Raw genomic sequence first — 19,171 nt, forward strand, 5'->3', positions numbered from 1 at the left:
GTGATCACAGGGCTGGACAAGTCTCCTATGAGGAAAGGTCCCAACATTTATAGGGTAACGTTCCTCAGCAAACAGAAAAAAATTAGGAAGAATAAAATGTGTTTTAATGTGAAGCTACTTACTGAAGGAGATATATCATCATCGTATTTTTTTAACTGATTCATAAATTCTAGGTGCTTCTTTTCTTCTTCCAGCTGAGCCACTGACTGCTCACTCTTTTGTAATTTCTGCTGGGTATTGGCTAGCTCATCTCTTAGCCATTGATTTTCCTGGCATAGCCTGCGAACCTGAGCTCGTAATTTCTGCTTCTCTGATTCCACCGCATTTAAGTGATTTGACAAGGCCATCATTACCTAGAAAGGACCAGAAATTACAAGTATTATTCCTCTTGTCTTACAATATTTGAACATATATGTGGGTTGGCATCAACTGCATCGCTGCTTTACAAATCCAACATTTGAGATTTTAATTGTTAACATTGTTAAAATACTGTATCAAAGCAAGATAACATTTTGACACCAGATTAAATAGAAATGGCTTTTTACCTGTGCTTCACTGAGTCCAAGTTCCAGCATTTCCAGAGACTTGCGAATCATGTTTGATTTTTCTTCCACCAAATTTGTTTCGTCATCTTTCTTCAAACACTTCAGTGTCTCCAGTAAACTCTGTAAGATGGAATTGTGCTCATTCTTCAAAGCTTCTAGTCCTTGAATCACTTGCTTAGTCTTAGAAATAATTTCATCTTGAGTGAGTTTCTCCAACTTGTCTTCCTTTAGATACACCATTGTGGACATGTTGTCATACATTCTAAGAAAACACAGAAATGGTAACTTTAGTTTAAAGCCAAACAACATATTTTACAATTCTTATTGGTCTTAATTGAAAACTGATGCAGTAGACCAAAGCATGCCCAAAGGGCATAAAACGTTTTGGTACACATGCTCTAGATTTTGAATGTAGGTGTCTACAATAACTCCTGTGAAATTTCCTATTCAAAACAAACATTTTCCACAATACAAAGCAGTACTTCAGTATTTTGTATCTTGTATACAGCTACAGATTCATGCAATAAAATATTGCCAATATATTTGCAGTAAACATTACTACCACAAAAAGGCTATGTAGTCAACAATATTTTTAATTTCTGAAAGGTTTGGGTAAGCTTTGCCGGCCAGAAAGATACATATATTTTAGTAGATGAGCCTTAGGGTCCCTTCCAAATCTACAATTATATGATTTATGAGTTATGAGTCATGTAGCAGCCCATCAATAAATATTCACTGGGCAGTGTACAATAAAACAGTATTAAAAATACAGGATATATAACTTAAATATTAAGACAGTACAAAAACTTCCTTACAATAGGGACAGCATAATTTACAATCCATATTTTAAACATATTAAAATATTATCCCTGGGCCATATTATTAATAATAAAAAATAAATTAACAATATTCAACTAAGTCATCACACTAGTGGAAGCCAGTGCAATAGCCACAACATGCCCGCCCCAAATCTGCTCTGGAGAGTGAGCAGAATCCCCAAAACAGCAAGGGCAAGGAAGGAGAGACTGTGCTGTCAAGCAAGCAGAAACGCTTGAGCTGATAGACTGATCTCCCCAGCATTACACTGAATACGGCCCCATGGTCTCAAAGCTTTTGAATTCTGATATCCTTCCTACACACACACGGACCAGAAAGCACTTAACACCTGTCTGTTTCAGTATTGATTTGTGTGAAATATCCATTTATTAATCCTGTTTTGCAGGCATACATTGTCACCCAACCCAAAGGGATGGGAAATTTTAAAAATGACAAGAATATTGAAATGGCTGAGTAAGGGAAACTAATGAAAGACAGGTAAAAGGGATTTTTCCTGTTATTTTATAGCAAACCAGTGCATTCAGCTCTAAAAGCTGCTGACCGAAGCACTTCTAAATGACTTACATGGGTCAAAAGCAGTTTACTGCTCTCTCACTAACCTGTAGAGCCTGCTTGGGCACAATTCATTTAACCAGTTCTTCCATAGATTTACAATTTCAGAGAGGTATTCAAATTTCCATTGAAGACATGTTTAGGAGGGAGGGAACCCAGTAAGTATATGGTTATCAGGAGAAATAACAATAATCATGGACCATAAGGGATTATCTTAGAACAGTAAAGAAGAGCCAGCACCTTTATGCTCCTCCTCACTCAGGACAGAGGTAGATGAAACTATAGTCTCCTGCCCACATGCAAGATGAATCACAATAAAACAATTGAAGTAAACATTAAAGCAGCAGTTACAGATAGGTAGCCGTGTTGGTCTGCCATAGTCAAAACAAAATAATTTTTTTTTTCTTCCAGTAGCACCTTAAAGACCAACTAAGTTAGTTCTAGGTATGAGCTTTCGTGTGCATGCACACTTCTTCAGATACACAGCAGCTACAAAGATACATAGATTATGTACAAAGATACATAGAAAGATTTCATAGATACAAAGCAGCAGCTACCATGTGGCTTCCAATGTTGTCCAATTCCCTGATGGATGAAAGGGGAGAGGAGCAGTTTCTAGCAATTTCCCCTGCTTCCCCTCCATAAATCTCATTTGGAGGACTGAAGGGACCCTGTGCAACAGAAATTTTTTTGCATCAGCTAGAGCAGGTTTCCTCAACCTTGCCCCTCCAGATGTTTTTTGGCCTACAACTCCCATGATTCCTAGCTAGCAGGACCAGTGGTCAGGGATGATGGGAATTGTAGTCTCAAAACATCTGGAGGGCTGAGGTTGAGGAAGCCTGAGCTAGAGCAAATATGGGGAACTTGTGGCTATCTATATGCAGTGTTCAAAACTCCCATTGTTTCAGGTGTATTTTGCAACAGGGAATTTCATTAGCGAGAGCAGTTTCTGAGCTCTGGCGCAGTACTGTGCCTAAGATTTCAGATTAAAACTGCAGAGTGGAAGGAAAGGAGGAACTTTTTCTGTCTCCCCACTTCCAGCTACTCTCTGAAGACTGGAGAAGAGAACCTTTTAAGAATATTGGGGGGGGTCAGCAGGGAAAGGACTAGACCATGTGAAAAATGAACATAATACTTTAGCTGCAGTTCATTCATTTTCAGCTTTGTATTCTTGTTATAAAAAACGCGCCTAGACATTCTATTCTTGTGCCCATAACCTAGGTTTAAGGTGCCATTTAGCTGTCATATCTCAGTTTCTAACACTATATGTTGGTGAACAATGGCTTCTATAATCCATTACTATTGACCATGGCAGCTTGAGTGATGGGACTTGGAAGTCTAATGACATCAGGAGGACCACTGACTCCCCACCCATGAGTTAGAATGGGCACGACTGAGCTGTCCTTTCTCTGAATCTGAAAGCAATACCAAAATACTTAGTCACCTCCACAAATCTGAAAGCAAAAAGAAGAGCTGAGAGACTTGTCACACTTCCCTAATTTGCCAGGAACTGTTTCCTGAAAAAACAAAATTTCACACCGCACAGTCAGACACACATGACTCACTGGGAGGTGGGGTTGGGGTGAGAGACTGCAACTGAATTTTGAAAAAGGCACAGCAAAAACACAACAGCAATTTCCAACATATTCAACACAGAATATATTCTAATTGTATAGGACCACTTATTAGCAATTAACCAATTTTCTTTTCCCATTATGATACTAAACTGCAACTTGAATCACGAGTGCTATAGACAAGCACATTCACCATCCATAGCTACTACATATCATGGCTTGGATCCAGATATGTCTTGCAAAAGCAAAAAAGGGACTTCCACAAGGCAGGCTTATATTCTCCCAGTTTCCCTTCCCCACTGCAGCCTGTGCTCACTTAAAACCTATTCCAGAAGGTCTGTCAGGAATAGCTGTAATAAGGGTAACTACTAGTTGCCAATTCTCTGTTAAAGCAAATACCTCTGTACCACTCACAGAACTCCTTCGCTAGGGAGGCTAACCATGCACCCATTCTTCTCTTTTGGCACTCTAAGAAGATCTGCTTTTCTGAAGCCTTTCATGCTTCATGCTTTAACCTATTTTAAATGCACCTCTGTTCCTGGTTTGCTGTGTACTATTGATTTCATTGTTCTATGCATTTTATTGTGAATTGCCAAGGAGCAAATTGGTTGTATACAAATATGCAAAATATATCAGAAAATAAATCTAAACAACAGCCTTTGGGCCATAACATGTTTCCAGACACTGGGTGGAGCTTCTTATTCCTAAATCTGAGCATGTGCATACCTGTGACAGAGCTAGAAAAAGGTATGCAAAGTATTGTATCTTATTTCTCTTGTTCTTCAATGGTTCTACTTGGAGCACACCTTTACTTGAAGTAGGAAAATAATGTTATGAATTTGGGGGGATGTTGCAGCCTACCCATAATCCTAAGTTTAGTAAAGGGGTAGAATTTATCTGATTTTGGAGTATGAAGGGAAGATACCAGTGAAAAATAAAGGCTGAGCTAGGTCTCCTTGTTCAGGAACTCACTGATACCAATGCCATTAAGATCACAAGGAGAAACAACCACCAGGCATTAAAAACCAATTGACCATGCATATGTTGTCCTTCTCCCAGTTGTGTGTTAGTTAGCAGAAGACAATATCAGAGTTGAGCTATTGGAGAATTACAGCGCCTGCTGTGGCAGTAGAGAGTGATATGGAAAATACAGGATCAGTTGCAGCTGAGGCAGATGAAAGCGTTTGGTTGTGCTGATGCAAGTGTACCATGGTGTTTCTTCTTCCAGCGGTCATTCCTCCTCAGGTCACTGCTGTGGATACACAACCTGACTGTCTGTCTCCAGGCACTGTGGTCGTCTGCAAGGGATTCCCACACCACAGGATTAATGTTGCCAGCCTTCATGTCAAGTTTGCAGGCGTTTTTGTAATGCAGAGCATATCCTTGGGGATCCTGCCATCTTTTATTCTGTGGACATTACCAACCTAGCGTAGATGTTGCTGAGACAGGAGTGCAAACATGGTGAGAATGTGAGCACATCTTTGTTTGAGATGCTGTCCTGCCATGTGAATCCCAAAATCTTCCTGACATGTGTAGAAGACTAAGGTTATCACAAGGACTGATGCTGGCAATTGTCCCTTTAATGCCCCAGCATAAGGCCTAACATGCATGGACTTAGCTTTGTTTGCTATTTGTAACCTGTCCCTTCCAGAATTAATATGAATCTTTGTCAGCAGCACAACATTTATTCAGTAGAAATTAGCAATTGTCACATGGCTTGTAAAGTATGATAAACAATGCACTAACTGGAAGAATCAAAGGCTGGTTGTCTGTAACATATAAACTGAGTTTCTCACACAACTGCTTTTAGTTTGAAGAACGTAGCTGCTTGGGATCTAGAGCAGTATTCCCTTTTCCTCCCAGGAAAGCATAAAGAAGGTAAAGCCCAGTGACATATAACTCATATGTGTATTATGAACACATGAATTAGCCTTGTCAGTGTAGTGAAACAATATATAATAGGGAGCCAGACAACTGGCAAAACCACAACTCAGCTGCTGAAACTAAGATGAGGAACTTAAGAGACAGATCCAGAACTAACAGAGATGCTTCACCCTGGCTGTAAGATGCCATGCAGGCTATTGCTTGATAGCCTTACACTTAACTGTTTGTAGTATTATGCCTTATTTAGTTTTGTGAGGGTTTAGTTAGCTTATTGTATAATTTATACTATTATGCTTTTTGCAGGCTAGCTATCACAAACCTTGTTTGTGATTTTACTTGCTGTACATGAATAAAATTGATAATAAGCACACTTTTGGGTGAAGACTGTCTCCAAATCCACAAAGAACATGAGTCTCCTCTATTTCATCAGCTACATGAGAATGGTACCGAGGCATCATGATCTGTGTACTTGAAGATTCCGAGAGATAGGAATCCTGATCCCCATCAAATCCCTCTGTTGTGCACTTTTGATTTTCAGTTTTCTACCTGTGGACTGGACAACAGTGTCTTGCTTTGTGTAGCTTGGGTCCAATTCCATAAATCAAACTGTCTACAGTATCTTCTTTTGAAAGACTTGCATGGCAGCAGTTCTTCCATATGTTCCTATACTTTCACACAACTACGAACTTCTGCAGCCTTGCTTCATTAACTAGCTTCAGTTTCCATGGTTTAAGCTTTTGTTACCTCATTCCAAATTCAATCACTTTAAAGAAGAAAACATGGCTTGTACATTCTTATTTCCGTCCTGAACCTTGAAGGCTGAATCTTCCCTTGCTTAAAAAGGCATCCAGTGAAGCAAAGAAATCCAGATAGGGATTTGCATAGTGATCATAAATGAGCTAGCTATCACACATCTATGTAGTACTTCAAACTGCTCTTTGATTGCTTTCAGAATTTCCTAGAAGAATGAGTAACATAGCCATGTCACAGGTGCATGTAATAATGTAATTTAGTGAAGTACACGACAAGGTAATAAATTAAGTCAGTTATATATCTTCATGTTGTTCCGGGTCTTGTTTCTGGTCAGTCACTGCCAGTTCAGACTCCATTAGCATACACATGGAAAGAAGGAACATTTCATCAACTCATTTGCAAACTATGTGTGATGGGATTATGAGCTACTTGTGCGTAAAAGTTCAGTCCCTCAGATCTTGGGCATGTTTCTCAAGACTCTGTGTACAGCGGAGCCCCTTAAGCATGACTCCCTTAATCGCTGGCAGAATCCGACAGTGGGCGTTTACGGAAACGACTCCAGCATAGAAGCTCCTTAACGGAAACGCGTCGTCTGGATTCTCGGCGCGACAGTTTCCGGCGAGGAGTGGGTGTACCTATAGGAGGTCCTGCGACTTCTCCACTGTTTTCGCTGGAAGATTCCCTGAGCAATTCCTGCACCTCACTCTCTCTCTGATCTCCCACACTCCCCCTGCTGGTACCTTCCCCCGCTGCTAATTCTCTCCTAGCTTCTGAGAGCCCCTCCACCACATGCCTTTCCGATGGCAGTTCCCTGACATCCACCTCCCCCCCAGGGCCCCCTTCACCCCCTCCCGCCCCCTCCTTTACTGGCGGTGAGGATGGAAAACCCCAGAAAGAACACTCCTCATCGTCAGAGGATTCAAAAACTTCTCTCCACTGACTCCCGTCTCTTCTCCCTGAGTCCCCTTCCTCGTCGGAGTCTATTCCCTCCTCCAGCCCTGATTCTGGGAACCCTTCGAACTCTTCTTCATCGGTTGTGCCGAAGTGTTCCCTCCCGAACCGTGCTACGGGCTGAGGTTTCCTTGGGAACCGTTGATGAAACACTTCTATTAAAACCTCATCATTGACCTCCTCTGCCAGTACCCATGTGTTTTCCGATTCCGGTTCCCCTTCCCATACAACCAAATACTCCACCTGATTCCCTTTCCACCTGGAATCAATGATTTCTGCCACCTGCATGTTGCGTTCCCTTTCTTCTATGACTGGTGTTTGAATGACCTCCCTCTCACGTTCCCCCCACTCCCGCCCTTCTCGGTACGGCGACAGTAAGGACCTATGAAATACTGGGTGCAGTTTCATGTGGTTGGGCAACCTGAGTTTGAATGCTACCGGGTTGACCTGTTGTATGACCTCAAAGGGTCCTAGCCGTTTGGGTCTCAATTTCTTACACCCTCCCTTGAACGGCAGTCCTTGGGTGGACAGCCACACCCGGTCCCCCACCCTTATGGTTTCACCTTCCCTTCTGCTTCTGTCTGCTTGCTTCTTGTATTCTTCCTTGGCCCTCTCTAAGTTGAGTTGGAGTTGCCTGTGGACAGCTTCCATCTCTTCCACAAAGTGTTCCGCTGCTGGGACACTCCATCTTTCCCCTCCTTCTCCTGGGAATGCCCTGGGATGACACCCATAATTAGCCAGGAAGGGACTCATCCCTGTGGACACATTCTCCGCGTTGTTGTAGGCAAATTCTGCCAGGGCCAACTTATCTACCCAATCATTTTTTCTGTCATTTACATAACACCTCAGGTATTGTTGTAAAATACCGTTTGCCGTTTCCGCCTGCCCATTTGTTTCTGGGTGTCGGACAGTCGAAAAATTGACTTCTACGTGCAGTAAGCTCATGAGCTTCCTCCAGAACCTGGAAGTAAATTGTTTCCCCCGGTCTGAGACCACCCTCAAGGGGGCGCCATGCAACCTAAAAATATGCTTTACAAACAACTTGGCGGTTTCTTCTGCTGTGACTGTGTGTGAACAGGCTATAAAATGGCACATCTTGGTTAATAGGTCTACTACCACCATGACCGCTGTCTTCCCTTTGGATTTTGGCAGATCCATCATAAAATCTATGGATATTGCCTCCCATGGCCTTTCTGGTGTGGGTAAGGGTTCCAGTAGCCCCGCTGGTGCCAGCCTCTCTCCTTTTGCTCGTTGGCATCGGTCACACCCCCTTACATATTCCCGTACGTCTTCCCTCACCTTGGGCCACCAAAACTCCCTGGTAACCAACCACATGGTTTTGTGTTGCCCGAAGTGCCCCGCTGTGGGGCTGTCGTGCAATTGTTTGAGTACCCTGCCCCTCAATTCCCCTTCCGGTATGTACAGTGCCCCCTTGTAATACAACGTTCCGTTCCTTTCCTCAAAACCCCCTGTGTTCTCTCCACCTCCCCGGAGTCCTCTGAGTTTATCTTGGGTGTAATCATCGTTCTCGGTTCTCTCTACCAGTTCTCTTTGCCCCACCAATGCCGCCCCACACACCCAGTGGTCCTCGGGAATGATATGTCTCTCCTCTGGCGCTCCCTCTCCCTCCAAATACTCTGGTTTTCGAGAGAGAGCGTCCGCTCTGACATTCTCCTTCCCCGGCACGTAGCAAATTTCAAAATGGAATTTGGAAAACTCCAGGGCCCATCTCACTTGTCTCTGGTTCAGTACTCGGGCAGTTCTCCAGTATTCTAGATTTTTGTGGTCGGTGCGCACTTGGACCTTGTGCTGCGCTCCGATCAGCAAATGTCGCCATCTCCGGAACGCTTCATGAATGGCGAGTAGTTCTCGGTCGTACACGGTGTAGTTTTTCTCGGATTTGTTCAGCTTCCGCGAGAAGAAGGCACACGGTCTCCATTCCGACGTATCTTTTCCCGGCTGTAGAAGCACCGCCCCCACCGCTCGGTCTGATGCGTCAGTCTCCACTCTCATTGGTTGCCGTAGATCCACGTGCAAAAGTTGTTCTTCCGACGCAAACGCCTTCTTTAAACTTTCGAACGCTCGCTGCGCCTCTTCCGTCCAGACAAATTTCTTCTTCTGAGACAATCAGTGATGGGAGCCGTTAAGTGGGCAAAGTTCTTGATGAACTTCCGATAGAAGTTTCCGAATCCCAGGAACCTTTGCACGTCCTTCTTAGTTTTCGGTGTCTTCCATTCCAGTACCGCTTGAACCTTGCTGGGATCCATGGCCAATCCCTTGTCTGACAACCGGTACCCCAGGAATTCCACCTCTCTGGTATGAAACTGACACTTCTCCAGTTTCACCCACAGCTGGTTTGCTTGCAGTCTGCTCAGTACCTCTCTTACGTCCCGCACATGCTGCTCCTCATTCTCTGAGTACACCAAGACATCATCTAAGAACGCTACACAGTTCTTGTAAAGCAAGGGTCCCAGGACGTGATTCATGAATGATTGAAAACAGGCTGAGCCCGCCTGTAGACCGAAGGGCATAACGAGGTACTCAAAGGCCCCCAAGGGGGTGAACATGGTGGTTTTCCACTCGTCTCCCTTTCTCATACGTATCAGGTTATACGCCCCCCTTAGGTCCAGCTTGGTAAAAATTTTCCCTTTCCTCACCCGGGTCAAAATGTCATCGATTCTGGGCATGGGGAAAGTCACGGGTTCTGACACTGCATTTAGGGCCCGGAAGTCCACGACCAATCTGGGTTTATCCGTGTGTTTTTTTGTCCACAAAGAACACTGGGCTGCTCCCCACCGCTCGTGACTCTCTGATGAAACCTCGCTTGAGGTTTTTGTCAATGAACTCCCTTAACTCCTGCATCTCCCTGTCTGACATAGCATACAGCTTGCCCACTGGCAGTTGTGCTCCTGGGAGTAAGTTAATTTGACAGTCAAAGGGTCTGTGCGGGGGCAGTTTGTCTGCTTCTCTTTCGCTGAAGACGTTAACCAAGTCGGCATATTGTCATGGTACCTCCCCTTTATCTGTTACTTCCATCCCTGCTAGCGTGGCCTGGGCTTCTGCCTGTGCTTCCCCTCCCTTGCAGTGCGCCAGGCAATACGCTGACCCAAATGAGACTACTCTCTGGTGCCATCCCACTAGCGGGTCATGCAGCGCTAGCCAGCTCATTCCCAATATGATGGGCGCTCCTCCCAGGGTAGCCACACTAAACGCTATGACCTCCGTGTGTCTTGCCACCCTCATAATCATGGGAACAGTCTGGAGGTTAACTTCTCCCCCCAACAGCTCCCTCCCATCAATCGTTGTTACCTGCAGAGGGTTACTTAAAGGAACAGTCTGTATCTGGTGTTCCGCTGCAAACTCCTTACTCATAAAATTGCAGGAGCTGCCTGAGTCCAATAGCGCCCTTATCTTTAGCGGATGTCCGTTTGGTAGCTCTAGCACCACCTCCACGACAAGCGCTGGTCTTGGGGGTTCAGGCTTGGGCACATTCACTGCTCTTTGGCCTGGCTGCTGTGCCCCGATGCTGGCAACCAGGCGTTGGCTTTTACCTGCTCCTTAACCCCCTCCTCCTCCCCCCCAACAGCTCCCGCCATTCCTTGCCATCCCTTCCTCTGAGGGCAGACTCTGGCAAAGTGACCTGGCTGTTGGCAGAGGAAACACTTCTTGGCGCTCTTTCCCTCTTTCTTCCGCCCTTCGTTGGCGTTTGAAACTCCGCGCGCACGCGCTGTTCCAATCTCCATCGGTTCTACTGGCGGTGACTGCTGCCCTGGTATCTCTGGAATGCGGAACTCACTCCAACGTTCCCCTTTCCCTTCCCGCTTTTCCAAGGCTATTGCCTCTTGGCGCGCTCCGACAGCAAGCGCTGATTTAGTCAATTGGTCCATAGACTCCGCCCTGGGCGCGCGGGAAAGTTCATCCTTCACCGCTGAGGATAACCCTTCTTCGAAAAGCATTTGAATTGGGTCTGCAGACAGGTCCCACCCCAGTTTATGGATCAACATGGTAAACTCAGTCCAGTACTCTCGGACGGAGCGGTTCCCCTGTTTACATGCCATCAATTGTCTGTGCACCACCCCCTGCTCAATCTCACTGGAAAACATCAGGTCCATGGCGCGAAAAAATTTCCTTGTGTCCTTTAGAGCGTCACTGTTCCCTGCCATCAGGGGCCTCACCCAGTCTTTTGCCCCACCTTCGAGATGCCCAATGACATACGCCACTCTCGATTCCTCATCTGGAAAGTCATCAAACTGCAGATTGAGGGCGTATTGCATCTCAGTCCTAAAGGCTTGATAATTTCTGGGATCACCCCCAAACTTTTGCACCAACCCTGGCACCTTCCTGGCAAGTGGGGTGGTTTTGCCCTTGTCTGCATCCTGAGCCCGCCTCTCTTCGAGCCTCGCCGTTTGCAGCGCTAGCTGGAGTTCCAACACCCTGTACCTTTCTTCCAGGCTTGGACCCCCTCCAGCTCCTCCTGCGTCTCCAGCTCCGGTTGGGTTGCTCATGATGCCTTTTGCGCAAGCGCTTACAGAGACTGTCGGATTGCTGTGATGGGATTATGAGCTACTTGTGTGTAAAAGTTCAGTCCCTCAGATCTTGGGCATGTTTCTCAAGACTCTGTGTACAGCGGAGCCCCTTAAGCATGACTCCCTTAATCGCTGGCAGAATCCGACAGTGGGCGTTTACGGAAATGACTCCAGCATAGAAGCTTCTTAACGGAAACGCGTCGTCTGGATTCTCGGCACGACAGTTTCCGGCGAGGAGTGGGTGTACCTATAGGAGGTCCTGCGACTTCTCCACTGTTTTCGCTGGAAGATTCCCTGAGCAATTCCTGCACCTCACTCTCTCTCTGATCTCCCGCACTCCCCCTGCTGGTACCTTCCCCCGCTGCTAATTCTCTCCTAGCTTCTGAGAGCCCCTCCACCACATGCCTTTCCGATGGCAGTTCCCTGACACTATGATAGATAGCTGTTGACTGTGGATTCTACTTTTAAGTGAAAGCTGTCAGTTTAAAACATGGTTGCATCTATGCGACCAAATCAGAGGTACTAATATCAGGGAATATGACACCTATAACTCTTTTTTGTAGTGATACAGGAGTTGTCACCTTAAATATACAGTATTTTCTTTTTTTTTCTTCTGACTGTTGTAAAAGATTACACCTTCTAATTTGCTGGTTGAAATGTAATAGATTCTCACAGCAATGAAGTTGTCATAAGCTTTATTTCCCATGTGGAACATATTCAACAGGAAATCAACTGTAGTGGATAGTGCAGCTTTCTTGTAGCTATTGTCTCTTGAGACAGATGGATGCCAACAACCATGCCGAACAATGAGAGTTTGATGTATGCTTCAAAGGGATACAAACTTTCTTCCATCTTTATTTGATCCTTATCATGAAGATAAACTGTACACGATCCTTCTTCATGTTAGTTGCAGTTCAGCAGTAGTATCTTCCTCTTTGTGGCACCCCAGCTCTTCAAAATTTGGTTTTACTCAAAATGCTTGATCTTAGTTAATGACTTTATGTCCAGCTTCGTCCAATAGATATGGGTTGGTAAATGCTAACATTTCTGTTAGATTATCTGTTCCAATCTCATGTCAACAGCAGATCTTGGGATTTTTTTCCCTTTTCAACATAGGCACAGAGCTGCTTCCCAGGGTGAGGCTCCTACATTTTCAGCATGTTGTCTTGCAGTCAACACAGGCCATCTTGCATAGGTTGGCTTACTGAAGAAAAAGAACAAGCTGAACACCTGACCAAGGCAATGTACAAGTAGGCCATGTCTGTCAATGTGTTTGCTACAGGAAAATGTGTGAAAGAGGTAAATGAGTCAAATGCTGGTAAACTAGTATGAGGCCATTTCACTATGCTCACCTGACTTAAGTTTTCCTTGAAAATTCCACGTATGCACTGATGAAATGTCTTATTTCATCAGTCAACTATTTCCTTCTGAAGGCATGTCTCAAACAGCCAAACTCCTCAGGTTATTTCAGAAGGACAAATGTTACACAGACTCATCTCTCAGCACTGATAATTCCTACAGCACATATACTAGCAACATTATAAACGTTGAATCATACAGTGTTGATTATTTCCCCCAACTGTTCTCATCGTGCACAGAATTAAACTATATCAGCACATTTATTTAAGTACAGTTTGTGTAGCTATTTAACACCACTATGGCCCAAATTCATCAGAACACAGAGTCATCAGAAGATGCATCCAGCCAATTCAATGGGGTCCAAATGAGCATGTCCACAGATGAGAATGCACATTTTTATCAATAGGGTGCATGCAATCCTGCTTCTACATGCAGCTCTCCTTTCTTGGAACAAGGGTGTAAATGGCTGGCGCAATAAATGAAAAATACTTAACAGTATCCCAATGAAGCCAGTGAGCTGTCTATTGGGTGATATCCAACAGTCACTGAGATCAACAAAAATAAATTTGCAGCTAGTTTCAGTTGTTCAGTTGCAACTAGTTTTCAGCTAGTTTCATTGTCAGCACAAATAACACTTTCAAGATTAAGAATTCCCATGTTCAGAGCTATTCCCCTTCAAGCAACGTCCCCCCGCCTTAAACAAATAATTCATCTTGAGTCAGTTATCAACATATCAACATGATATTTATTTTGTTGTTCAGCATAAAAAAGTACTTTTTTAGGTCAATGCCACTGAACACAATACTATAAAACCATAAGTATATAGAAATACTGACACTACCCTTGAAATACAGATTTTTTTAAAGCTGCAAGTGTACAGTTTTCCTTTACTCAAATCAAAACTATTGAATGTTCTTACTTTGGTAATATTATTATTATGGAATACTGAGAATTCATCAAGGGCAGATAAACACAGTGCCAACAGCAAGGTCAGGTCATGAGCCACATGGATGGCAATTTGGAACACATATGAAGACTGATGGCAAAATAGTTTTATAGCCCTAAAGGTTAGTGAGGTAAGACAAAAAATCATGAGAATCGTTCAAATTCTCATAAAAACATTAAAACTGGCAGAGATGGACACTCCAAAGCAGACTAGAGGGCACAGGGGGCTGCAGAGGGAGAGGGATTTTTATCACACAACTTTGGGTGCACCATATGAATCTAAAACAATTTCAAAACCTCTTACACACTTACTTCAGCTCAGAGATCATGACTTGCTGAAATCACAGTTTCCTGTCACAGTCAAACCGAGAAACTATGATTTTAATCTTGGTTTACTAATCAGCATATGATAATTTCCTATGCTAGTTAGTAGTCAGTAATCCAACCTCCTCATTTCAATGTAACAGAAAACTATGGTTTAAATAAGCCATAATCTCTAAAGTAAAGTCAGTATATGAAGGAAGATTTCTTGCCATGTTGCGCTTATGCAATTTTATTGGACTAAATTATATTGGTAAAAAATATGTTTGAAAAAATGTATACAGGCAACATGATAAATTAGTCACTTCTCAGCAATACAAACACAAAGGTTAGTTTTACGCAAAATACTTCAGTAATTTCAGGTACCATACCTATTGATACCCCAATTATTTTGGAAACCAGATGCTGCGTTGAGTTACTCAACAAATGTTAGCGTATTGGAAAATAAAGTGAATGGCGGGAAAAAGCTGGCAAGTGTTTATTTTGTACTGGGAATGGAAGTACTGAAGTAAAAAAGTACAAAATTTACTTCCTTGCATTTATGTATATAGCATAACAGAGGACAAGATGGTTGAATAGTGTTCTCGAAGCTACCAGCATGAGTTTGACCAAACTGCGGGAGGCAGTGGAAGACAGAAGTGCCTGGCGTGCTCTGGTCCATGGGGTCACAAAGAGTCAGATACGACTAAACAACAACAACAACAACATAGCATACTGAGTGTTAAAAGTGTTTCAAATATGCTGCAAATAATCTTTACAATAGCCTTGTGAGCAGTGGTCCCCCCCCCCCTAGAAAAATAGGTGCCAGTACTAGCTATTAAGTTGTTACAGTAAGTGCCACACTTTTTAGCAACAACAAAAAAGAGGTGCTGGTATTCCGTACCCTTGAGTACCCCCTGAAAAATAAGTGCTGCTTGTGAGATAGGACAGTATTATCCCAGTGAGGGATGAATAATTGCTAGCAGCAAGTTTATGGACAGAAACCAGAAAAGCTGACAGTCCTTGCCGCTGCAATAGCTTCAAGTTTTATCCATTACAATTTTATCTTTAATTTGAAAAAGCCTAGAAGCCCTTATCTGTAGTGACAAGAGTTTATTTTCTAGAGATAACAGGAAAATTGCACTTAATACAACTACAGAGTAATAAAAAAAAAGGGGGGGGGATATTTCCAAATACTTTCTTCTCTGCATCAATGAATATTGCTATTAGAAAAGTTTGACAAACAATCCATTGTTTCCTGCCTAATTTGTCATCTTAAAAAACCCATTCATCCCCTCCCCCAGGAATATCAATATATTTTGCATGTGCATTAGCAATAAGACATAGAAAATTGCAGTATGGTAATAAGGACAAACTTCCTCAGGGGATTTTGCTTCCTATGCTATTTTACATGCAAGCTTATGAGAAGTACATCCTGCAAAGAATAAATTAAATTGGAGGGCCTCCATTTCTTGAAGATTCCAAAAACTGAAGCTTAAACATTTGAAGCTTAGTTCCTATTATAAAGAAAATGACATATTTGAGCACCATAGCTCTTGCAGACAGCTTTTGTTTGATGTTGCCTCGTGCACTTGTTATTCTGAATGTTAAAAAGCCTAAAATGTATAGAAGCCATGTTGTCACACTAGACAGGGTTATACTGAAAATTCAGAGTAAAAACATATTCTAAGCTAACTGCGCCTCAGAGGCAGATCAGAAAGGTGGAGACTGAAGAGAAGCTGCACTAATCCTCATGTCCAAAGGGAATTTAGCCTGCAGTAAAAAGCCAGAGACTGCATTAGAGGGTACAATGAAACATCCCAAGGGCACCCAACTGAGCAAAAGAAACCAACAGATACAGCACAAAGGAAGAGAGGCAGGTGAGCATTTTGCCAAAGCCTGATGGAAAACTCAGACACAAAGCTAACAGCAACTGATCCCTCCTTTAAAATAAAATCATATTGCACTGATTTTTTTATATTATAACCCACTTCATTTTCCTTTAATGTTCAGATATTGTTCTGTGTTCTTATTTAATATTCAGAGGCTTCGTCTGAGGCTGCAAGTACTATTACTCTTATGCCAGTGACCTAGATTTCTCTTTTAACCTTTACATTCTAAATCACTTCTGTTTTTTACTCTGCCTTAGTAAGAAGGCAAGCATGGACACTGTTAAGCAGCAGTGGACAGAAGGCAGAACGGAATTTACTGGTAGATCTTTGGCAAGGATTTCTGACTTCTAATTGTTTAACAGCAACAACAAATTGACTCTAAATTATACTGCTGAAATAAAGAAAGCATTGGATGACTAGGATTCTTCTGGGTCAGGACTGAGAATTCTGTTCAGTTCTAGTACTCAAGAGCAAATTCCTGGGATCAGATTTCTTTAAATGTACCGGTATTTCTTTTACACCAGGCTCCAGTAGGTGGGTCTCTGGGTTCTAATAAAAACACAATAGCTTCCTCAAGCCTGAATTCTGCCCCCACTTGCAATAAATTAATATTTCACAATTACTTCGGGTAATCCTTTACTTTATTTTACAATAGGACATGCATTTTTAAACAGTACATAATTTTAACAATATCAAGGATGGATCAATTTTATTTTCATGATCACAAAAATATAGGTAAACATCTGGAACATTATATAAAAATGTTATTCAGTCTTGGACTTTTTAAAAATAAAAACAATAGATTTTGGCTCCTAAGCATTTCTGAATGAGCTGTGTTATTACCACACAATTCTCAGCTTCCTAAAATATACAGTCATCTCAGAACAGTTTCCTGTTAAGCAATATGCTGCTATAACTCAGTTGTGCTGCCTCACAGCACATTATAGCTCTGCCTAATGGATCTGTTTTAACTTCACTGTTGATGAATGCTGAATTTATTATTCCAGATGCATTTAAGTCCTATGACTAATGTCTTCCACCATGATGCAAACTAGTTTTCAAAATTCTTAGAAAAAGAACTTCTGTGAGATATTTAAAATCAAAAGTAAAATCAAAATATGTTCATGTCATTTTAAAACAAATGGCTCTTTAGGAAAGATGAGAATACAATTCTGACATGTACGCAATAAGTAGATGGTTCAACTGTTTTCTATACAACTTAGCTCAGAAATGCATACTTATTCTATACACAGCACAATCCTATTCCACTATTCCACTCATAAGTATGAACCACTTAGTTCAACAGGGTTTACTACCAGTTATGTGAGTATTATAGGATTGTATCATTCATTTGTTTATATTTCATTCTACTATCATACTGTTATGCTTGAATTGCAAGCTCCCATCAAGATACAAAAATGAAAACTACTTCCTAGATTTTTAAAAGTTTCCCAAGATCTTATACAAGTCATTTGGCAGATTTCCTGTTATTAATGAATAAGGGTTGGTCCTGTTTGTTCAAAGGGCCTCTTACGCTTCAGTAGTTTACATGTAGGTAGGAAAAATGAGGGCTAATTAGGCTATAATTCAGTGGGGCTTACTTCTGAGTAGTAATGGTTAGGACTGTGGGTTTACTAATTGCCACCTGGTTTCAGTCATCCTGCTTCCATGCGTAAGTATTGCTTCAAAACAGTTTCAGAGCCCAAAATCTTGTAATCAATTGAAAAGAAAGCCAGGAGACAGCAAGCTGATGAGCCTGTCCCACCCCCTCTCCCTTCCTTATTTCAATCAAAAACAAAAACCCAGAAGGATTGAGCCACCCTGCATCTAAAAATGCAACTGAGGTAACACATTTCCTCATCCCTACTTGTTACTGTCTAGCCCCCCCCCAAACCGCGAGACAAATGTGAAAAGGAGAGAGGGAGGGATAAAGGTAGGAAAGGGGGTTGTCGCCTCTGTAAAGGAAGCACATCCCCTACATGCAGGCTGATCCCTTCCTCTCCTGCATCCTTTCCCTAGCTGCAGGTGGGGGAGAAAGGGAAGAGAGAGCGAGAGATTTGTGTTGGCTCTTTAAAATGATCCATGCCTGAACATCCGCAGAATCCCAATGGGACTGGCTGTTGCCCCAAGGGACCAACCCGGGACTCACAGGAGCCTGGCTCTGCCTTTTGTTCTGGATGAGTAGTCGGAGACGGAAAAATGGGTTGGGGGGGGGCCGCAAGAGAGAAATAGCCTCCAAGGAAGGAAGGCACACTTCCTTCACACCAAGGGCTTAATAAATAAACAAATCTGGCTGCTACCAACCTCCTATTACTCCTTCCTCCAGCAGTGCATGTCCCTTTCCTCCATCTTCTAGATCTGTATACAGTTACAATTCTATCAATGCTCCAATTTTTTGTTGTTGATGATTGGGGAGAGGGGCATGGTTTTTTTGCTGTTCTTATATTTACCTGTAAGCCGCCTTGAGCCCCGTCAGGGGAAAATGAATATATAACAATGACAATAATAACCATATTTTGGAAGTATAGTGGTACCTCGGGTTAAGTACTTAATTCGTTCTGGAGGTCTGTTCTTAACCTGAAGCACCACTTTAGCTAATGGGGCCTCCTGCTGCTGCCGTGCCACCGGAGCACGATTTCTGTCTCATCCTGAAGCAAAGTTCTTAACCCGAGGTACTATTTCTGGGTTAGCAGAGTCTGTAACCTGAAGCGTATGTAACCCGAGGTACCACTGTACTCCATTCAGCCCACCCACCCAGCGTTACACCCCCTCCTGCAAGCCGCCCAGAGTGAGGCTGGGGAAAACCAGCCACGATGGGGTATAAATAATAAAATTATTATTATTATTATTATTATTATTATTATTATTATTATTATTATTATTATTATTATTATTATTGTCATCCTCACTAGCTGCCACAACCCACCCACGCAGGATCTGGCTCTCCCTCCGCAGAGGCTGCCTATCTTCTGCCTTAGGTGCTCGGGATCAGCATCACCTCACGCCTCCCCCGCCCCCCCCATTAGATCTAGCATCGCTCCCCACTATACACG

The 19,171-nt window shown here is 42.9% G+C and overlaps 1 protein-coding gene across 5 annotated transcripts in view; it reads right to left on the bottom strand.

Annotated features, from left to right (window-relative positions):
• KLC1 (kinesin light chain 1) overlaps positions 1–18,561 on the bottom strand; it is a 43,583-nt gene extending 25,022 nt beyond the window's left edge. For 2 of the 5 annotated variants that reach the window (XM_081860985.1, XM_081860984.1), the window contains exons 1-3: positions 18,423–18,559; positions 546–807; positions 123–353 (exon numbers count right to left, since the gene is read on the bottom strand). In XM_081860985.1, coding sequence (XP_081717111.1) covers positions 123–353; positions 546–806 — 492 coding nt within the window. In that variant the 5' untranslated portion in view covers position 807; positions 18,423–18,559. Of the gene's footprint in view, positions 1–122; positions 354–545; positions 808–18,422 lie in introns of all 5 variants that reach the window. The other 3 variants (XM_081860983.1, XM_081860982.1, XM_081860986.1) reach the window with 3 other exon arrangements.
• Between the last annotated feature and the right edge of the window lie 610 nt (positions 18,562–19,171).

The sequence above is a fragment of the Podarcis erhardii genome (genome assembly GCF_964252035.2).
Source record: "Podarcis erhardii genome assembly, chromosome: 1".
Classification (NCBI taxonomy): Eukaryota; Metazoa; Chordata; class Lepidosauria; order Squamata; family Lacertidae; genus Podarcis; species Podarcis erhardii.